Raw genomic sequence first — 24106 nt, forward strand, 5'->3', positions numbered from 1 at the left:
TGGAGCTGCATAAGTGTTGCTCTCCACTTTCTGGATCGAGTTTTGAAATCAGTAGAATTAGATGATCGCTAAAGAAATAGAGACACCTGTCTCCGGATTACATCTTCAAACTAAGGGCATCCGTGATAGGGAGACGCGTCCATCATGCATGATGATTTATGCGGGTAAGATAGTCTAGCTTGCTACATTTTCAGATATTAAACGTTTCAAATTTTGACAGAAAGTGGTTTCATTTCAAGTTAAAGTGTACTGTTAGCTAGCTAGCTAACGTTAGCTGGCTGGCTCCCTAGCTAACGTTAAGTGTATGATGTTATTATTTGTTTCCCAGAACCATTTACTTCGCTAGTTAGAGCCTAATGTTAGCTAGCTAACATTGAACCTGGTTGGTTAGCTCCCAGCAGATTCATGCAGGGTAGTAACGACATGATTCGGCACTATGTTCATTGTTATTTAACTAGCTAATGTTAGCTGGCTGGCTCGTTAGCTAACGTTACGTGACGTGTGTGATCTTACACGTTGTTTACCTAGCTAGATTCATTGTTTACCTAGCTAGCTAGCTACATGTCTTAAGGTAAAGTGTACTGTTAACTAGCTAGTTAACGTTAGCTGGCTGGCTCCCTAGCTAACATTATGTTTATGATGTTATTATTCGTATCCCAAAGCCATTTGCTGTACTAGTTAGAGCCTAATGTTAGCTAGCCTCTTTGGGCTAGGGGGCAGTATTTTGACGTCCGGATGAAAAGCGTGCCCAAAGTAAACTGCCTGTTACTCAGGTCCAGAAGCTAGGATATGCATATAATTGGTAGATTAGGATAGAAAACACTCTAACGTTTCTAAAACTGTTAAAATAACAACAGAACTGATATGGCAGGTGAAACCCCGAGGACAAACCATCCCCAAAAAATAAAATGTCAGTTTACCACTTTTTTCAATGGCTATTACTTTAATTATAAGGCCAAGTCCTCCTAGATTGCAGTTCCTAGGGCTTCCACTAGATGTCAACAGTCTTTAGAAAGAATTTCAGGCTGGTTTTTGAAAAATTTCCCAGAAATGGTAGTTTTTCTATGTGGCTCCCATTTTGGCTGTAGTGTTTCCAAGCGTGTGGAAGAAAGTGCGTTCTTTGGTATTTTTCTCCGGTAAAGATAATAACGATTCTCCGTCTTCAATTTGATTGTTTATTTGCATATTAGGATACCTAAGGTTTGATTATAAATGTTGTTTGACTTGTTTGGAAAAGTTTATTAGTAACGTTTTGGATTCATTTTGTATGCATTTTGATGGAGGGAAAATGGGTGGATTATTGACTGAAGCGCACCAGCTAAAATGAGTTTTTATGGATATAAAGAAGGACATTATCTAACAAAAGGACCATTTGTGATGTAAATGGGACCTTTTGGAGTGCCAACAGAAGAAGATCATCAAAGGTAAGGCATTTTTTATATCGCTATTTCTGACTTTTGTGTCGCACCTACCTGTTTGAAATATGATTGTCATGTGTTTGTATGCGGGGCGCTGTCCTCAGATAATCGCATGGTTTGCTTTTTGAAATCTGACACGGCGGCTGGATTAACAAGAAGTTAAGCTTTATTTTTATATATTACACTTGTGGTTTTATGAAAGTTAAATATTTATAATACTGTTGTTTGAATTTCACGCTCTGCAATTTCACCGGATGTTGTCGAGGTGTCCCGCTAACGGCAAGCCTTTCCCAAACAGGCAAGCTAACATTGAATCTAGTTGGTTAGCTTCCAGAAGATTCTTGCAGGGTAGGAATGACATGATTTGGCACTATTTCATTGTTGTTTAACCAGCTAACGTTAGCTGGCTGGCTGGTCTGCTAACGTTATGTGACGTGTGTGATCTTACATGTTGCTTACCTAGCTAGGTTTATTGTTTACCTAACTAGCTAGCTACATGTCTTAAGGTAAAGTGTACAACACCCGCTGAATATGGCAGGTGTCAGTAAACATTGGCAAAAAAGCATAATGAAATTGTTGCCAGCAGAGCTGGTTAGGCTGTTTTCATGGTATCAAGAGGTAAACAAATTATCATCAAGTGTGCGCTCTGAAGGCTGCAAGGGCGAAACGAGATGGGTGGGGCTAAAGCTTAAAACAGTGTGAACGAGGTTGAATGGGTGTAGACAAAGAAGATCTCTTCTTAAGATACCAAAACATTCAAACGCCATTTTCTCAAAAATGCAGTTTATGATATACCATTATGTTGCTCTGAGTCTCTACTTTTATCCAAAGTCAGAAACACAATTAAAAAATTTGCTACATAAGACCAAATCCAGGTGGTTAGTCACATATCATTAAAACAGACATGGACTACAATAGAATTGATTTCCATATCCTGGCGTAGAACATTCTGGAGCAGCTTTGTAATATAATTTACTGGAGCTCCAGGACAGCAGTGTTTTTGCACCAGGAACAGTGACATTTCTTACCATGGAGCTGCCCAAAATCATGGCTGGCGAGAAAGATGAGGAAATCCGCCCACTCGAACAGGATTAGGAGAACCCTTTAAGGATGGACAAGAGGCAGGATAACTTGCTGGCTGACGAAAAGTAGGCTAAACGTTGACAGTTCTAACATCTTTAATATTTGCCTCGGAATTCAATAAAAGGAACGCGCACAGTTTTGTCCCCAATGTGTCTGTCTTCATTTACTTGTAGCCTACTTTTTAGCTGAAATGCCTGTGAGAAGGACCCAATCACTTGACGGGCATTGGCTAATAAGGTCTGGTGAATATTATCAAGTGCTTGTCAAATTGTGAATGAGAGACTGATGAAGTGTGTGCAGCTTGCACAAGAAACAAATTAGAGCTCATGCCTTTCATGCTATTTTTTTCAAATCATCATTAGAGTCTCCTCATGCAGCCTTAGAATTGATTCAAAATCCAAACACAACTAAAGTTCCATAAATAACTCTAAATTAAGCATATAGTGGGACCAGTTTCTTTGTTAACCGCTCAACACAGGAAAAGCCGAAGGTGCTCACTTCCTTTGAAATCATTTGGAGAAAATATCCTTTCTATTTTATTAAGCCATGTTCAATTGTATTCTTCATACTTTAATACCCCCTAATTCTAAGCAAATCCTGTCAGCTAAATTAACTAGCGTAGTTCACAGCTGTATGGCATAGCCATATCAGGGCCTAACACGAGGAAGGCTATTTCTTCTGAAATAGAGTACATTTTCTTCATATCATGGTTCTTTAGAACTGTCTAAAATAAATAATGGATTTAATGTGAAGGTGTAGTCCATATTAAATTGATTTATATGACTTTTTTAAAACGTAGAAGTTACAAAGTTCTGCATCAGTGGCTTGTAGGCTATGTGTGGAAGCCAGGAGATGCTAAACTTGTTTATATTAATTAACAGTCAATTACCGTGAGACCGGCAGTTATTTGCTTGACAATCACGGGCTGACAAAATGTTATACCTGCCACAGCCCTATGAATAACCAGATCAGCTTATTACAGCTTGGTTTGGCTTGGTTTGGTAAGGCTCAGTAGTGTGAAAAACGGTTCAATTATTTTAGCCTCCACTGTTCCCCACGTACCTGGTGAGCCCACCACACCATTAAGTAGGAGAATCCAGCAATCCAGCAGATAGAGCCCAGAAATGAGATGGGAAAGAACTTCTTTGCAGTCTGTTAGACAAAAGGAGGAAAAATATATAGTTACTATAAAGATGGAAATTACAGAAATGAAGCCTCAATACTACGGTATACAGGTATCTACAGCAAATAACACATCACACAATTACCAGTTATAGAAAAATAAGTAAACAGATACAGTTCATATCAAACATTAGTCTTTCTCTCTATGTCTGTGTCACAAATGGCACCCTATTCCCTATACTAGCTTTGACCAAGGCCCATAGGGTGTAGTGCACTACATAGGGAATATGGTGCCATTTGGGACACATGTCTAATTCTCTATCTGACAAACTGGAACAGTAAGAGATAGAAATGGACGAGAAGCACTTACTGGTTTCCTGACATCGGGCAGTGTTAGCCACAGAGGGAAGATGATAGGCATGATTAAGAGGTAGGTGAAACGCTTGCGCATGGTGTCTGGCCAGGACAGGCTCAGAGGCTGGTCCTCATCCTCCTCATCCTCAGCCTAAGAAGAGAGAGCTTTCAGTATGGATACAGTTTCAAAATTCAAAAATCACTCGCACATCTGAGTTCTTGTTGCAGGTGAATGGAAATAATGTGATAGCTTCAAAGAAAAGAGAAAGTCGCAGAATGGATACATTGGTTTGGAGAAATCTGTGCTCAAAAATAATTTCAATGGGTCATGTGGTGCAGTCAGGGTCAGCCATCTTGAAGCTCTACAATACACAGTTTTACAAAATGTTCAGGGAGTCAAGTCAGGCACATCCATGGGCACCTGGACTGTGATTGAAACAAAGGCTCTTGTGATTTATTTCATCACCACTTGAACTCTATTCAATAAGCAAAAATATTTTCTGGTGGGAAAATATTATTATGACGATTTTGATGATAAATAACATTGACAACTAAAGGCCTTAGGAATTGATGATAGAGTTGGTCAGCATGCCCTCACTCTCAGTGACCTTAAGAGAGTGGTGTTTGATGACAGAGATTAGGAAGATTGCTTCAAGCCTGGAGGAGTCCGACACTCTACTTATCAGGTACTATGACATGTCTGGACTGCTGGACCCTCAGTGTGGTCATCTGAATACCAAACAGGTGAGAGACCTCAACTTCGGAAGATAAGAGTCTGCATCGCTGTGTAGGTGACATGGAAGTAGGCAGTGGCTCACTTTTCCACTGAAAAGTGACTCACTGCATGACATTAATCCAAGCAGGCCTATTCTTGACAAAATCCAAACCCATCCATCAGTAACCTGATATATTTCATTATTGAGTCAAAGAGTGGTATCAATCACACTATCAAAGGCATGATTTGCTCTAGCTAAAACATGAGGAACAAGCTTAAGAACTTAAGAACCTGCGCAATGGCATTTGGTATTTTTGGCTCATCTGCAAAGATCTTGACAACATCTAGTCATGTTTTTAAGATGGAAAAATTACGTTTTACATATTTGTTTTATGTGGGCATCGAAGGACAGAGAAGGATCCAACTTGACTCCCAGGTTGGAGATGACAGAGAACAGGTGGAAGGCTTGGCCATTGATTGTAGGTTAGATGTTTCCACCACTGATGACCTGCTTGGGTGTCCCAATAAGCACAGCCTAAGTGTTGTTACTGTTCAACTGGAGGAAGTTCTCTTCCATCCATGCCCTGATGTCTTCTATGCAGCTGCTGAGTTTTGCTAGCTGCTGAATGTCCGGTTTAGTGTTAATATAAATCTGGGTATAGTCAAGGTAGCAGGTGAAGTTGATGTTATAATCTCTGAGGATTTGGCCGAGAGGGAGCATGTAAATTAAAAACAGGATAGGGCTCAGCACTGACCCCTGTGACTGCAGACTCCTCAGACCTGGACTATCCAATATTGATGTATTGCTTCCTATTAGAGAGGTAGGAGGAGAAACACAGATCTACATTACCTTCAAAAAGTATTCATACTCCTTGAATTATTCCATATTTTGTTGTGTTACAACCTGAATTCAAAATGGATTAAAGCAACAAAAAATCTCACCCATCTACAGACGATAACCCATAATGATAACATGAAAACATGTTTTTAGAAATGTTATGAATATACTGAAAATTAAATACAGAAATAACACATTTGCATACAGTGGCCTGCGAAAGTATTCACCCCCTTAGCAGTTTTCCTATTTTGTTGCCTTACAACCTGGAATTTAAATGGATTTTGGGGGGGGGTTATAGAATTTGATTTACACAACATACCGACCACTTTAAAGATGAAAAACATTTTCTATTGTGAAGCAAACAAGAAGTAGTCACCTTTTGCAGCAATTATAGCTGCAAGTCTCTTGGGGTATATCTTTATAAGCTTGGCACATCTAGTCACTGGGATTTTTGCCCATTCTTCAAGACTAAACTGCTCCAGGTCCTTCAAATTGGATGGGTTCCGCTGGTGTCCAGCTATCTTTAAATCATACCACAGATTCTAAATTGGATTGAGGTCTGGGCTTTAACTAGGCCATTCCAAGACATTTAAATGGTTCACGTTAAACCACTCAAGTGTTGCTTTAGCAGTATGCTTAGGGTCATTGTCCTGCTGGAAGGTGAACCTCCATCCCAGTCTCAAATTTCTGGATGACTGAAACAGGTTTCCCTCAAGACTTTCCCTGTATTAAGCACCATCCATAATTCCTTTAATTCTGACCAGTTTCAAAGTCCCTGCCAATGAAAAACATGGTGCTCTCGGGGTGATGAGAGGTGTTGGGTTTGCGCCAGACATAGATGGCCAAAAAGCATAATTTTATTCTCATCTGACCAGAGTACCTTCTTCCATATGTTTGGGGAGTCTCCCACATGCCTTTTTGCGAACACCAAACGTGTTTGCATATTTTTTTTTCTTAAAGCAATGGCTTTTTTTCTGGCCACTCTTCCGTAAAGCCCAGCTCTGTGGAGTGCACGGCTTAAAGTGGTCCTATGGACAGATACTAATTTCTGCTGTGGAGCTTTGCCGCTCCTTCAGGGTTATTTCTGGTCAGAGTGGTACTCAGTGATGTGCTGTGTTTGCCCCAAACATAACGCTTTGTATTCAGGACATGAAGTTAATTTCTTTGCCACATTTTTGATAATTTTACTTTACTGCCTTATTGCAAACAGGATGCATGTTTTGGAATATTGTATTCTGTACAGCCTTCCTTGTTTTCACTCTGCCATTTAGGTTAGTATTGTGGAGTAACTACAATGTTGATGATCCATCCTCAGTTTTCTCCTATCACAGTAATTGTTTTAAAGTCACCATTGGCTTGATGGTGAAATCCCTGAGCGGTTTTCTTCCTCTCCGGCAACTCTCCGGTTAGGAAGGACGCCTGTATCTGTGTAGTGACTGGGTGTATTGATTCCCCATCCAAAGTGTAATTAATAACTTCACCATGCTCAAAGGGGTATTCAATGTCTGCTTTTTTTTTACCTGTCTACCTTCTTTGTGAGGCATTGGAAAACATACCTGGTCCTTGTGGTTGAATCTGTGATTGAAATTCACTGCTCAACTGAGGGACCTTACAGATAATTGAATGTGTGGGGTACAGAGATGAAGTAGTCACTCAAAAATCATATTTAACACTGTTATTGCACACAGAGTGAGTCCATGCAACTTATTATGTGACTTATTAAGCACATTTTTATTCCTGAACTTATTTAGGCTTGCCATAACAAAGGGGTTGAATACTTATTGACTTCAGACATTTCAGCTTTTTATTTGTAATTATGGGGTATTGTGTGTCGGCCAGTGACAGAAAATCTCAATAAAAATGTTTTTTTAATTCAGGCTGTAACACAACAAAATTTAAAAAACAAGTCAGGGGGTGTGTACTTTCTGAGGTGGTGAATTAGAAACATGTAGAAATAATTTGTTGAAACCATCAACTCATTTATATTACAAAAGATTATCAATCATAAGTTGAGTTTGGTTTTCGTGCAACTCAAAGTTTGAATTTGTGAAAATTGTTTGCTGAAGGTAACATCCCTCTTTTTAGAGCAAACAATAGTTAGCCCATAGATATTAATCTGAGCAACAGTATGAGTGATGAGGGTTAAGGTGATGACTATTATTAGCAATAGATCATAGATCAATAGATCATAAAACTGATGGGGTGCAGCTGAATTGATCGATGTGCATGGCCATATTACCAACAAGGCTCAATTTCACCAGCTTCTTTCCGTAGTTTATTCTAAGACTGTCCTACATTCCCAATGCGTAATAATAGAGAGTTCAAAACTAAAAAATAACTTTAAAAATAAACTAGGTAGATACAAAAATGTATCGGCGTTTAGAGGACAACAACCAGTAAGATCTATTTCAAAGCACTGGCAAGCCTGTGTGAAAAAGACTATAAAAAATTGCTGAAAATCAAGGGGATCCCTTTTGTTACCCAGAGCATTTTTCAGTGTGACTGGTGGGTTGTGGAATGGGGAAGGACGAGTAATGTTTTTCCAGTGATGGCAAAGATATCTGTAGATGATTATAAGATCCGAAGTGAAGCTGATTTTGCTTAACAACTTTAAATTTGTCCAATATGTAGATTGCCCTTTTAAGATTAATCAATAATTAATCCCAATGTTAACAAAAACATGACATATCCTTTGTGAGTAATACAGTTCATTTGACAGGGTAATATGCCATTCAAACAACAGCAAAGTGTGAACCATTTTGGTAAACAGCTGCGGGATGGGTCTGGAGAAATGTAACTACTCTCAAATTCATAGACAGAGATATGGATGGAAGGACTGACCATCGATGAGATCAAAATGACACCCATCCATACCCCACAAGACATACCACCAGAGGTCTCTTCACAATCCCCAAGTCCGGAACAGACTATGGAAGGCGCACAATACTACATAGAGCCATGACTACATGGAACTCTATTCCACATCAGGTAACCGATGCAAGCAGTAGAATCAGATTTGAAAAAAACACATAAAAATACACCTTATGGAATAGCGGAGAGTGTGAAGTGACACACACACAGGTACAGGCACAGACACACACATACAGAAACACACGCTAGCACAGACACTCTACACACACATACATTGAAATATTGCTGTATGGTGGTATTATACATTGTATTCTAGATACAGTATTTAGTGGTCTAATAATGTTATATGATGTAATGTTTTACCTTTTGTTTTATGTGTGATGTAAGTGCCTTAATGTGTTTGGACCCCAAGAAGAGGCAGTAGCTAATGGGGATCCCTAATAAATACAAATACAAAAAACTAAGCTCAAAATAAGTTATATTCTTCAAGAATCAATGGGTATGTATAATGAATTTAAAAGTCTAAAATGGATGTACCAATTGTATATTGCCCCTTTAAGATTCATTAAGAATGAATCCCAATGTAAACAAAAACATGACATATCCTTTGTGAGTAATACAGCTCAATTTGTTAAAGATTTTGGAGGTATGATATCTAACTTTGGTATCTATGTTTTGGTAAACGTTTGTAGAAACAAGAGTTATAACAGTTGCTGGGCAAGGGATAGAATGACGATCAAAGATAAAAGAAGAAAAAAAGGTCCAAAAATAACAAGTAAGTTTGAATGACACTGAGGAGCAGTGTTGTTACAGCTAATGCCTGTTTGCCTGAGGCTGATGCAGTTAGGTGTTTGTACACATGCAAAAACACACTCTCATTCAAATGTATACACGTGCACATACACTGGGACACACACACACACACACACATGTAAATAATGCCATACATGCACTCAAACATCTTCAGTTGGCCTTGCTGTTATGATTTTTGTTGTCCTTGATGTCTTTTGTTTTCCTTGCCTGAGGCTGATCAGCCTGTCATTCTTTTTTAAAATTGTATTCATTTTGTTGATTGTTGGCGCTTTGGGGGATGGGGATTTGGGGACAGGGGTCTTGGGGGTGGGGAACTGAATTGTTTTATTTCACTCAGGGGGGGGGGGGGGGTCTTGGGTGGTTGAGTTGCAGCTCTTGGGGAACTGTGGAGGGACAAATCGCTGGTTTGAGTCCCCGTTATTGACATTGTGGGAGATCTGTCGATGAGCCCTTGAGCAGGGCGATGGCCGTGGTTGCTTCTGTGGGTCGCTCTGGATGGGAGTCTGTTAGATAACTGAATGTGATGTAGATGTTGAGAGGCTTCACTGCAAGTAGATTGTATGTTTTAATATAAAAAAATATATATAATAATAATAATAAGAAGAAATGGAATAAGATAATGGCAACAAAAAGTATTAAAGGGTATTACATCTTGATGGGTGATTGTTAGATATTTACAGCATTTAAAAAAACAAGTGCAATTGAAGTTCATTGGCTCTGCTTGAATACACCAAATTGTCCTTGATGTACAGGATGGATTCACCATGGGATAGGTCATAATGCCATTTATTCTGGTCTTGCCAGTGAGGCTGTTTCCCTTCCTCTTTGTCACTTTGAGTGAGCGCCTGATCACTCTGGTAGCATGCTGTGCCATCTGCTTACCTGGCACGGCATAGTGAAGCAAGGAAAGTCTCCTTGCTCGTGCCGGTGCTACTGTTGTGAGTGTGTTTGAGTTTCACGCATCCTGAGGTGGTGGGCAGCGGGAGAGAGAGGGGTATAATTGCACCCACAGGCATGCTGGGAGATTACCAACAATAATGACCCACGCTGAGGTCATTTCCACCTTTGCATCAATCCCACAGAACTTCTCTTCTCACTATGCTGAAGTACAGCTCCCAGTGTGGGATTCTTTATCTCAAAGACATTCATCCATTATCGTCCCCACATTATCATCCCCACAGCTCAAATTAAAATCTCTCTAACATTATATCTAAGCCAATATGACACCAATATTGATGAAAATTTGCAAATCAACTGGACTGGAGGTATAAAACACACTCCCAGCTTCTTGTCATGAGCTGTCCGTTCCTTACCGAGAACCACATACTGGATTTTAAACAGCATTGGGGGAAAAAAATCAAAAATGATTGGTCAGAAGTAGCTCAATATCTAGGCGTCGGATAAGAACGAGACTACAGCGTACATAAAGGGGCCATTAGATTTGCCACCTTTCGGGCTGAATAAGTTTCTAGGGTCAATCGTTTTGATTAAATATATAATTATTCGCTCTCACGTGCTCATTTCTGTCCAATAAGAACCAACAATGTGCTACCTTTTTCTAGCATTTCTGACAATGCTAACATATTTTTTTCCCGAAGTGCAGAGTTCTAACACCGAGTCTTTTGCTCGGCAACAACACAGCTGCTTACATGGTGGTGGTATTCAAGCTGAGGTCATAATGTATAAGTGCTGTGCTTGCAAAGAAAAAGTCTCATCTCGGGCTGGCCAATAAATGATTAAGATGGGCAAAAGAACACAGTCACTGGACAGAGGAACTCTGCCTAGAAGGCCAGTATCCCGGAGTCACCTCTTCAACTGTTGACGTTGAGACTGGTGTTTTGCGGGTACTATTCAATGAAGATGCCAGTTGAGGACTTGTGAGGCATCTGTTTCTCAAACTAGACACTTCTAATGTACTTGTCCTCTTGCTCAGTTGTGCACCGGGGCCTCCGACTCCTCTTTCTATACTGGTTAGTGCCAGTTTGCGCTGTTCTGTGAAGGGAGTAGGACACAGCGTTGTACGAGATCTTAAGTTTCTTGACAATTTCTCGCATGGAATAGCCTTAATTTCTCAGAACAAGAATAGACTGACGAGTTTCAGAAGAAACTTTGTTTCTGGCCATTTTGAGCCTGTAATCGAACCCATAAATGCTGATGCTCCAGATACACAACTAGTCTAAAGAAGGCCAGTTTTATTGTTTCTTTAATCAGAACAACAGTTTTCAGCTGTGCTAACATAATTGCAAAAGGGTTTTCTAATGATCAATTAGCCTTTTAACTTGTTGAGTGTAGGGGGAAGTATTTAGATTTTTTGGATGAAAAACGTACCCATTTGAAATGGCCTATTTCTCAGGCCCAGAAACTAGAATATGCATATAATTGTCAGATTAGGATATAAAACACTCTAAAGTTTCCAAAACTATCAAAATATTGTCTATGAGTTTCAACAGAGCTGATGTTGCAGGCGAAAACCTGAGGAAAATCAAACCAGGAAGTGGCTTCTATTTTGAAAGCTCCATGTTCCATAGCCTGTATTCACTCCATTTAAAGGGATATCAACCAGATTCCTTTTCCTATCGCTTCCTCAAGGTATCACCAGTCTTTAGACATAGTTTCAGGCTTTTATTTTGAAAAATTAGCGAGAAAGATAACATTGCGTCAGTGGATAGCTGGGTGTTTGCATGAGTTTTGCTTGCGCAACAGAGTGGGGCAGCCATTGTCTCTCCCTCTCCTATTGAAAAAGTGATTGTCCCGGTTGATATATTATCGATTCTATATTTTAAAAACAACCTGAGGATTGATTATAAAAAACGTTTGACATGTTTCTGTGGACATTACGGATACTATTTGGAATTTTCGTCTGCGATGTCATGACCGCTCGAGCCTGTGGATTTCTGAACATAAAGCGCCAAACAAATGGAGGAATTTTTTATATAAAAATAATCTTATAATCTTAAACATTTATTGTGTAACTGGGAGTCTCGTGAGTGAAAACATCTGAAGATCATCAAAGGTAAGCGATTAATTTGATTGCTTTTCTGATTTTCGTGACCAAGCTACTTTGATGCTAGGTGTTCATAATGTTTTGTTTAGTGATCGATAAACTCACACAAATGCTTGGATTGCTTTCGCTGTAAAGCATATTTTCAAAATCTGATACGATAGGTGGATTAACAACAAGCTAAGCTGTGTTTTGCTATATTGCACTTGTGATTTCATTAAAATGTATTATGTTTAGTGATTTTATTTGAATTTGGCGCGCTGCAATTCAGCGGGTGTTGATGAAAATGATCCCGCTAACGGGATGGGGTGCGTCAAGAAGTTAAAATTATGAACTTGGATTAGCTAACACAACATGCCATTGGAACACAGGAGTGATGGTTGCTGATAATGGGCCTCTGTACGTCTATGTAGATATTCCATCCGTTTCCAGCTACAATAGTAATTTACAACATTAACAATGTCTACACGATATTTCTGATACATTTATGATAGATATATTGATTAGCTATGTAGCTAGCTAACATTACATAGTTAAAGTTAGCTTACTTGTACAAAGTCCAGCAGTTAACCTTTTGTAGCTAGCTAACACCAGTCAGCTGAAAGCTAACAACCAGGCAAATAAAGGTAGCTTGCCAATGAATGTGATTTTGTTTTGATAAGCTACTATAGTTACCAAGTTAGTTAGCTAACGTAATGTTATACTAGTCAGGTGAGTGCTAACATTGGGTAGGTATCTAACCAACAAGCATGGAAAGCTAGCTTGGTATATTTTGCCAAGTAAGGTTTTTCATATAATGCTGAAGTCATCATGTGGAAACTGCTGATCTAGACTTGCGTGTAATCGGAGCAAAAAGAAGTATGCACAAGTAAGCTAGTGAACATCATTGACTGCTATGATAGCCAGTTAACTTTAGCTAGCTAGGTAACGTTAGCTAATGTAAGACTAACGTTAACTAATGTGTATAATATCACAATATATCATACTTTTTTACACAAAACATAGATAGTTAACGTTATTTAGGTTAACCTCTTGCCGCTCAGATCCCTTTAGCGGTCTACATCCGGTGAATTGCTGAGCGCCAAATTCAAATTAAATTACAAAAATATTTAATTTTCATGAAATCACAAGTGCAATACACCAAAACACAGCTTAACTTGTTGTTAATGCAGCCGGCGTGTCAGGCTTTATGGTGAAAGCAAACCATGTGATTATGTGAGGACAGCTAGCAGCAAAGTAGATTGATCACGAAAGTCAGAAAAGCAATAAAAAAACAAACAATAAAAACCACCAAACTTTGGGAAACTGCCACCCTGCTCACATTCATTTGCTTTGCATAGACCAAGCTACAGTAAGACAAGGTAGTCAGATTTCAGACAAGAAAAACACTGCAGTTAGCTACGCTACATTTCCTCAACTAAGAACAGCCAAGACCACAACACAATCCATAGAAAATCAATTGCTTTGTTAAGAAATGGAAAGCTACAGTGCCTTGCGAAAGTATTCGGCCCCCTTGAACTTTGCAACCTTTTGCCACATTTCAGGCTTCAAACATAAAGATATAAAACAGTATTTTTTCGTGAAGAATCAACAACAAGTGGGACACAATCATGAAGTGGAACGACATTTATTGGATATTTCAAACTTTTTTAACAAATCAAAAACTGAAAAATTGGGCGTGCAAAATTATTCAGCCCCTTTACTTTCAGTGCAGCAAACTCTCTCCAGAAGTTCAGTGAGGATCTCTAAATGATCCAATGTTGACCTAAATGACTAATGATGATAAATACAATCCACCTGTGTGTAATCAAGTCTCCGTATAAATGCACCTGCACTGTGATAGTCTCAGAGGTCCGTTAAAAGCGCAGAGAGCATCATGAAGAACAAGGAACACACCAGGCAGGTCCGAGATACTGTTGTGAAGAAGTTTAAAGCCGGATTTGGATACAAAAAGATTTCCCAAGCTTTAAACATCCCAAGGAGCACTGTGCAAGCGATACTATTGAAATGGAAGGAGTATCAGACCACTGCAAATCTACCAAGACCTGGCCATCCCTCTAAACTTTCAGCTCATACAAGGAGAAGACTGATCAGAGATGCAGCCAAGAGGCCCATGATCACTCTGGATGAACTGCAGAGATCTACAGCTGAGGTGGGAGACTCTGTCCATAGGACAACAATCAGTCGTATATTGCACAAATCTGGCCTTTATGGAAGAGTGGCAAGAAGAAAGCCATTTCTTAAAGATATCCATAAAAAGTGTTGTTTAAAGTTTGCCACAAGCCACCTGGGAGACACACCAAACATGTGGAAGAAGGTGCTCTGGTCAGATGAAACCAAAATTGAACTTTTTGGCAACAATGCAAAACGTTATGTTTGGCGTAAAAGCAACACAGCTCATCACCCTGAACACACCATCCCCACTGTCAAACATGGTGGTGGCAGCATCATGGTTTGGGCCTGCTTTTCTTCAGCAGGGACGGGGAAGATGGTTAAAATTGATGGGAAGATGGATGGAGCCAAATACAGGACCATTCTGGAAGAAAACCTGATGGAGTCTGCAAAAGACCTGAGACTGGGACGGAGATTTGTCTTCCAACAAGACAATGATCCAAAACATAAAGCAAATTCTACAATGGAATGGTTCAAAAATAAACATATCCAGGTGTTAGAATGGCCAAGTCAAAGTCCAGACCTGAATCCAATCGAGAATCTGTGGAAAGAACTGAAAACTGCTGTTCACAAATGCTCTACATCCAACCTCACTGAGCTCGAGCTGTTTTGCAAGGAGGAATGGGAAAAAATGTCAGTCTCTCGATGTGCAAAACTGATAGAGACATACCCCAAGCGACTTACAGCTGTAATCGCAGCAAAAGGTGGCGCTACAAAGTATTAACTTAAGGGGGCTGAATAATTTTGCACGCCCAATTTTTCAGTTTTTGATTTGTTAAAAAAGTTTGAAATATCCAATAAATGTCGTTCCACTTCATGATTGTGTCCCACTTGTTGTTGATTCTTCACAAAAAATACAGTTTTATATCTTTATGTTTGAATCCTGAAATGTGGCAAAAGGTCGCAAAGTTCAAGGGGGCCGAATACTTTCGCAAGGCACTGTAGTTGTGAACAACATGTATACTCAATGGGGCAGGTGTGCAAATGCATGCTAGCGTCAGACAACTGACCAGACTTGACTGACAGCATCGCTGTTTCAAGAACTCCTGCCTTCTTGTCATTATTATAATCCAATTTTGTGCTGACTGGACTTGACAGTGTCAAGTTACTGTTCTGCGTGTTCTCAGAAAATCTGAAGTCGCCCCCCACAAGAAAAAAGTAGTCAGGGGGTTCTGCACTCGGTGCACCCAGGTAAAACAACATCAGAATCATTGAGGGGGTTCAATTAAATCGCTGAAAGTTCAGCCAAGTCGCCTCAAAACAAAAGTTACGTAATTAAGCATGTGTAGAACCTGCCTAAATGACTACCGACCCGTAGCATTCACGTCTGTAGCCATGAAATGCTGGTCATGGCTCACATCTACACCATTATCACAGAAACCCTAGACCCACTCCAATTTGCATGCCACACCAACAGATCCACAGATGATGCAATCTCTATTGCACTCCACACTGTCCTTTCACACCTGGACAAAAAGGAAAATGCTTTTCATAGACTACAGCTCAGCTTTCAACACCATAGTGCCCTCAAAGCTTATCACTAAGCTAAGGACCCTGGGACTAATCACCTCCCTGTCCACATCACCAACAAACTAACATGGTCCAAGCACACCAAGACAGTCCTCAGATCCTCAAAAGTTTTTTACAGCTGCACCATTGAGAGCATCCTGACAGGTTGTATCACTGCCTGGTATGACAACTGCTCAGCCTCCGACCACAAGGCACTACAGATGGTAGTGCGTACGGCCCAGTACATCACCGGGGCCAAGCTTCCTGCCATCCAGGACTTCTATACCAGGCGGTGTCAGAGGAAGGCCTTAAAAATTGTCAAAGACTCCAGCCACCCTAGTCATAGACTGTTCTCTCTGCTACCGCATGGCAAGCAGTAACGGAGCGCCAAGTCCAGGTCCAAAAGTCTCCTAAATAACTTCTACCCCCAAGCCATAAGACTCCTGAACATCTAATCAAATGGCTACCCAGAATACTACTTTTTTGTTTTTTCTTAAAACTGCATTGTTGGTTAAGGGCTTGTAAGTAAGCATTTCACTGTAAGGTTGTATTCGGCGCATGTGACAAATAAATTCAGTGTTTTCACATGAACAAGTGATTGCTTTTGATAACAACACTTTTTCTTCCTTCCCTCTGTTTTTTGCCCGATGACATGACGGGCCAGATAAATCAAACCTCCTCTCTGCATCTTTTTTTTAGCTAACGCTCCAGACAATCTATTTAAATTATCTGTCGAAATCATTGTTTTAAGAACAGGCTTCATAGTGTTACCGCCTGTGGATCTGAAGATTACTAAATCAGAGTTAATATCCTGCGTGACCTAAATTATGATTGGGAAATAATTTAGCTTGCTAGCTAATTAGCTCATTAGGTAACTTACCCGTGAAACGTAAAGCCTCGTCCAACATCAATCAATGGATTCTCGCCCTGCTGAGTTCTGCAAATGTAAATTAAACCGAGCTAGCTTGCTATGTGAAAATCTGTAGTTAATTAAATGTATGATTAATAATAATCGCTTGATGTAGCTACATTGTCAGAGACAAGTCGCAAGTGAGTCAGTGAGAGTGACTACAGATTTCTGTCAAGGTCCGAGTCCTCACCTCCAGCCAGGTACATACACACCTTGTCTGAAAATGCACAGACCCACATTTACACAGCTCATCGTCTAGACTATTTTCATCCCGCCACCCTATGTAGACATGATCCCACTCTGTGAACACATTGACCATACTACAACGAATGCCTGTTGCATTATTTGCTTACCACAAGCAATTATTAATATTTTTCAGGTCATCATGGTTACAGTCTACCTACCACAATGAGGATGACCAGATCCAGATTCCATCAACAGTCATTCAGCATTACTTGTATCTGATGCAGGGCTCTCCAACCCTGTTCCTGGAGAGCTAGAGTCTTGTAGGTTTAAGCTCCGACCTTGATCCAGTGCTCCTGATTCTAATAATTAGCCGGGCCCGGTTTCCCCAAAGCATCTAAGTTCTTTGTTAGAACCTTCTTAGCAGCATCGTTAAATCTCTGAGCTGTTTCCCAAAACCATTGTTTCTAAAGTTGCATTTGAAAACAATCGTTATTTACGGACTGTCTCAGACCACTCAGACCACTCAACAGCTAAGTGAATCGTTAGATGCGTTTTCTTCCTTACCCCATCACTTTATACACGGAAGACCTCCACTAAAAATAGAATCAAGATGTTTATATGTCTCTCTGTGACCACCGATAACTTCACAACGAAGTAGATTACAAATACAAAGTCGCCAATGTCTTTACAGTTGTTACAAACAAGCAAAGGATAAAAATATGCTTCAAATGAAAACAGAGATGAGTGCATTAAAAGACAAATAGCCTACAGTATAGGCTACAGGCCTATATAATTCAATAATATGGAAATAATCTAAAATGTTCATTAAATGTTTTTGCTAATTGTAGGCTACTGTCTGTAATTTTTGCCTCAGTATATTTAATGTTTAACAACATATGCACAATGATGTACTAAATCTTGAGTTAGTGTATTATTATAGGTAAGCATTAGTAAGCATTAGAAACCGCCTCAATATTTGCAGTCATAAGGGATCATGTCTTTCTAGGAGTTGATCCATCGTCAGTATTGTGGAATAATTCTAATATTAAGGTAAGCTGTTCCGAGAGCAGTGGTGCCTTTTTTTTATAGATCCTATCAGTTCTCTCTGCAATGTTTTGGGAAATGCATGTTACATCTTCGTCCGTTGTAGGAAAGATGCATTGGTAAAGCACTCGTAAGCCTAAGTTCCATCGCTATCGGGAAACCAGGCCCTGGTTCATAAGCTGAATCAGGAAAGTTACAGCTGGAGTTTGAGCGATAACCTAAAAGAGGGTTCTGCAGGAGATCTGAAGCTCCACCTAGTCCAAGGCGACCCCTCTCTTTTTAAACCTCTATTATAGCCCTCTCTGGTGATTGTGAATTGCCCCACTCCCCTAGGGGACTGAGAAGGATGACAACACAGACAGCTTGCAGCTTACACATTTCACAAAGTCATTCAATGTTTGATTAATTTACATTACATCATAATTTTAAATAAAGTGAATAATCTTTTTTGTTTCTTATTCTTATTATGCTCTATGTAAGTAATTAAGAAGTTCCACTAGCTAGGTTAATATGGATTGTGCTGATGACTCAATTACAAGAATGTTGTAATAAAGACTTGAATGAAAGATTGTCATGTTTTATATTGTTATACTTCATGTAACTGGTCATCACATGCCTCTTGCATTTCAATATGTTATTTGAATTACACAATTGCCAGGCAGAAAACTGAGGATATATCAGGCTAAGGACCTTACTGTTAGATGCAACAAAAGTCCACAGCCATCTCGGATATTGCTGGACACCTTCCTATATACGATTTTGTGATGAAACTGTCCAAATAATATTGGAGATATGGCCAGGAGAAGCTAATACTAATGATCAAGGGAATATGGTCATACCTTTAACATTCTCCTATGTGTGTTTGCTCAAACTGTCGGAGGATTCAATGCCACATTATGCTATTGTAGCTAGCTATGTAACTTTAGACAAGCATTGATTTGATTAAATTGGCTAGCTAATGTAGCTAGCTACAACAGACAGGTTGGGTTGCGATTTCTATTTCATCAGCCTCAATTTTGAATATGGCTGAGATAATAATAACTGAATGTATGTTGGGTTTCAACCTTGGATATACGGAGTTAGCTAGTTACCTAACTTGTGCCATAGCTGCGGCTGTTTTTTTCTTTTTTTTACTTCGTATCCTAGGTAATGTTATTGCTAACGTTATACTTGTCGTTGTTCACTCGGACGGGACGTTATTTACTCGGCAGCCTGCATAGCTAATAGTTAGCTGGCTAATGTTATCTAGCTACAATGTAAGCAGAAACATATACAATTTTAAAGCATGCCGGCTATCTGGTTTAAGATACGTGTTATCTAGCTAACTAGCTAATAACTTTTGCCACTAGCTAAATACTGTCTGCAAGGCAACTGTGCCAAGTAGCTAGTAATGACAGGAGAACGAGGTAGCTTCGATTCGTCACAGCCCCTAATATAGGTTGAATAGATATCCAATCAATACATGCTGCATTCTAACTTTAAATGATATGGATGATCTGTAATCCAAATTCTGTCTATATTTTCCTTTTTCTCCTTCAACAAAAATTAAATATTTGCCTGTTAGCCTCTGTGTAATTAGTTCGTTTTCCTTCATGATTTGCAGTAAAAGATAGAGAAAACAACACCTTTCTCGAATACTCAAACGGAAAGCACTTTTGATATGTAATCTTTGTCTATCATTCAAGTGTAACTGTTTATAAATTAGTAGAATTTCTTAAATGTCTTCTTAGAGAATTCCTACCGGAGAATGCTAAATTTCTATCCACCCTTCCTGCAAGAAAACTAGCAAGCAGATTGCGGTGTCATCTGCTGACCATTTAGGGAACTAAGTTCTCAATCGGTGTGCCAAAATTCGTTCCGTAATATGAAGTATTGACGGAGAACTTACGAGGCGAAAACTCACTTTAATTATTCAACGACTATTGTTCGCATCTATAATACACATTTTGTGTCTGGTAATAGAAATTGTGTATTCGCATATTTCCTAACCATGCATCTGCATACAGTGCTTTAAATATCTGAGGAGTTCTAAGCATATTAAAGCCACATTTACGTTTGTCTCTAAACCACAGTAATTCTGTTTTTTTGCATTTAATAAATGTGCAGGTTCATCATTACGTAACTCTATGGTTTGTATCTTTGAGGTTCTACAGCATCTGACTAGTACCTTAGTAACTATGTGCACAAGAGGCTGGCAGGGAGTTATGAAGTTTGATGGTTAGTAGAGTTGAAGTCGGAAGTTCACATACACCTCAGTCAAATACATTTAAACTCAGTTTTTCACAATTCCTGACATTTAATACTAGTAAAAAATCCCTGTCTTAGGTCAGTTAGGATCACCACTTTATTTTAAGAATGTGAAATGTCAGAATAATAGTAGAGAGAGAGATTTATTTCAGCTTTTATTTCTTTCATCACATTCCCAGTGGGTCAGAAAATTACATACACTCAATTAGTATTTGGTAGCATTGCCTTTAAATTGTTTAACTTGGGTCAAACGTTTCGGGTAGCCTCCACAAGCTTTCCTCAATAAGTTGGGTGAATATTGGCCCATTCCTCTTGGCAAGGCTGATGTAACTGACTCAGGTTTGTTGGCCTCCTTGCTCGCACACGCTTTTTCAGTTCTGCCCGCACATTTTTTAAAGGGTTGAGGTCAGCGCTTTGTGATGGCCATTCCAATACCTTGACTTTGTTATCCTTAAGCCATTTTGCCACAACTTTGGAAGTATGCTTGGGGTCATTGTCCATTTGGAAGACCCATTTGCGACCAAGTTTTAACTTGGTGTCTTGAGATGTTGCTTCAATATATCCACATCATTTTCCTACCTCATGATGCCATCTATTTTGTGAAGTGCACCAGTCCCTCCTGTAGCAAAGCACCCCCACAACATGATGCTGCCACCCACGTGCTTCACGGTTGGAATGTTGTTCTTCAGCTTGCAAGCCTCCCCCTTTTTCCTCCAAACATAACGATGGTCATTATGGCCAAACAGTTCTATTTTTGTTTCATCAGACCAGAGGACATTTCTCCAAAAAGTACAATCTTTGTCCCCATGTGCAGTTGCAAACCGTAGACTAGCTTTTTTATGCCAGTTTTGGAGCAGTGGCTTCTTCCTTTCTGAGCGGCTTTTCAGGTTATGTCGATATAGGACTCGTTTTACTGTGGCTATAGATACTTTTGTACCTGTTTCCTCAAGCATCTTCACAAGGTCCTTTGCTGTTGTTCTGGGATTGATTTGCGCTTTCCGCACCAAAGTACGTTCATCTCTAGGAGACAGAACGCGTCTCCTTCCTGAGCAGTATGACGGCTGCGTGGTCCCATGGTGTTTATACTTGCGTACTATTGTTTGTACAGATGAACGTGGTACCTTCAGGCGTATAGAAATTGCTGGATGAACCAGACTTGTGGAGGTTAAAAAAAATCTTGGCTGATTTCTTTTTACTTTCCCATGATGTCAAGCAAAGAGCCACTGAGTTTGAAGATAGGAATGAAATATATGAACAGGTACACCTTCAATTGACTCAAATTACATCAATTAGCCTATCAGACGCTTCTAAAGCCATGACATAATTTTCTGGAATTTTCCAAGCTATTTAAAGGCACAGTGAACTTAGTGTATGCAAACGTCTGACCCACTGGAATTGTGATACAGTGAAATAATATGCCTGTAAACAATTTTTGGAAAAATTACTTGCACAAAGTAGTTGTTCTAACCAACTTGCCAGAACTATAGTTTGTTAAAAGAAATTTGTGGAGTGATTGAAAACGAGTTTTAATGACTCCAACCTAAGTGTATGTAAACTTCCGACTTCAAATGTATGTGTGCCCACTTGCTTGCTGTTGGATTTATGTTGGTTTGTGTGTTTATGTGTGTGCTTAAAATGGGTTTCTTACCGCAGCTTCCCCTTCTTGTCCAGCAGTGCCATTCATTGGTGGTGTGACTTCCACCTCGACATTCGAGCTGTTTGGAAGATTCTTATCTGCATATTATAAAAGAGAAAACATAGAGAGCAATTAATTTAATTGTGGTATATTGGTAGACAAAAAGCCAATGCACGGATCATGTAAGATCAGTGTGGTATGTTAATTAAATGCAGAGTAATATCAGTAAACAACTGCAATGATTAATCAAGAGATTAACTAATAAGGAATGACTAGCTATAATTGCACATCCATCATTCAAACTATCTACGGTATCCTTATAAACACAGGCAGTGTTTGCTTTACATTCGGAGCAGATGTTGCATGGTTTTGAAGATGATTCCCCTTATAAAATAAAAATCGTACACACTTATCCACACAAACGTATTGCTGCCATGAGAAAACAAACAAACAAACAAACTGTACAGCCATTTGTCCCCCATACAAATTGTTTCCATGGAAAGAAAGTTTAGAAAACAACAATAAAAAAGCAGCAGAGCTTCTGCAGGTGTACATCGTTTTTCAAGACAAGGATTGAAGAATACTGCTTTAGGACATCCAACCCAGGTCTTTCATGGTCAAGATATACAATGGCTAATATTTTGTTTTGGGGATGCCCGATACAATCTGTCCCCATTCGTACTACTAGCAGCACCAAAAATGCAAAGCATGAGATGTTGGATTTAGAGTGTCTGTGTGAGTGTGTTCCTGCAGTGCAGCTCCCCCTATCTTGTATGAGGGCTAATATGTATCCTATTTATTTAGAGCCAGATTCACTTATGCTCTTGATTAAAATACAAAATGCCGAAAGCCATGTAATTGGATGATTATGACATAATTGCCATGGAAATTGGTTTAATCCAAGTGTGTTTGTGACACAGCAGGAGATTGTCAGGGAGATGCTGGGATCTGATACTTGTCTAACAAATTACTTCCCTGGTCCTTTTGGAAGGTATCCTATACCTATACTATTAACTAAACCATAGAAAATAATCACATCCATTATACATTTGATATGTAGATTTGATATAATATGTGGCATATAAAAATCTGAGTAAATAAGACAAGGAACTACACATTTGTTTATTAATCCAATCAGAATGTTTTTTGGTCTACATTACAATATTTTTGAAGCTAAAACCCATTGAATCAGCACCATGAACTATTAGCTCTAATTTAACAACAAGAGAACCAAGCATCAAAGCCAGCATCTATCAAAACTGGTCATGCATTTGGGTTCGGTTTAGATGCTAATATTTTAATGTAGCGCTGTTAGCATAATTTTGTCTCAGTAATAAATATCCATTTCCCTCTTTGATTTTGTACAAATGAAAGCTCTTTCTATGGCCTCCCTGCGTATCTTTTTGACCATTGTGTCTTTGAAATGAAAACCTGCATTAATTGCACCTGGGAGCGTCTCAATTGAACAAATCAACTAATTGTCTGGTTAGACTGTAAACTCTCCTTCCCGACTCACAGTAAGCATCTCCAATCCAAAATTAAATCTAGAATCGGCGTCCTATGGTGAGGGAAAAATTTGGTATTCACCTTATTTGTTGGATATGTAACAATTATTTACTTAATGAACAGTAAGATATTTCTGTCCTGCTAATGCTGTGTTTTATGGTCTCCACTCTAGCACCCTGCAGCTAGTCTGGGTGTTGAGGACATGGCATAGAGATAGCTTGAAGCTGACAATTGATTTGTCTTGGGGATAAAAACCTAAAAGCTAGCATTCTATGGACAAGATGTGGAGTGTGTGACTCAAGATAGAGAGAGCCTGGAAGAGTTAAGAACAATGCCTCATTGTCTCATCTTCCTGGCATCTGGGAAACTAAGTAAAATACCATCCTTTGTAGATAACCTAGGTGGCTTATGGGAAGTTAAGAAATGACTGACTAAGCAATCTTGGTATCAGCTATATAAAACGGTGCATCATCTGTAAAGGTTAGACTCTCAGCATAACAGTCAGTCAAGACTGGTGGGCTGGCAGTCTCATTATCAATAATATATTCAATAATACTATATATTATATAATAGATATAGATATTAAATAAAAATAATTGTTTGAAGAGATGACCAAGTCCAAGTCTCTCTCAGTACTGAATTTCCACGACACTATTTTTCAACAAAGCATCCTTCACTCAT

The 24106-nt window shown here is 39.3% G+C and overlaps 1 protein-coding gene across 4 annotated transcripts in view; it reads right to left on the bottom strand.

The window, feature by feature from the left end:
• LOC139416214 (sodium/potassium/calcium exchanger 2-like) overlaps positions 1-24106 on the bottom strand; it is a 168057-nt gene that overhangs the window by 13410 nt on the left and 130541 nt on the right. For all 4 annotated transcript variants that reach the window (XM_071164624.1, XM_071164623.1, XM_071164621.1 and 1 more), the window contains 3 exons: positions 21932-22017; positions 3994-4128; positions 3564-3653 (listed from right to left, as the gene is read on the bottom strand). In XM_071164624.1, the coding sequence (XP_071020725.1) occupies positions 3564-3653; positions 3994-4128; positions 21932-22017 (311 nt within the window). The remainder of the gene's footprint in view (positions 1-3563; positions 3654-3993; positions 4129-21931; positions 22018-24106) is intronic.

Source organism: Oncorhynchus clarkii, chromosome 9 (assembly GCF_045791955.1).
Source record: "Oncorhynchus clarkii lewisi isolate Uvic-CL-2024 chromosome 9, UVic_Ocla_1.0, whole genome shotgun sequence".
In the NCBI taxonomy this organism is placed as follows: Eukaryota; Metazoa; Chordata; class Actinopteri; order Salmoniformes; family Salmonidae; genus Oncorhynchus; species Oncorhynchus clarkii.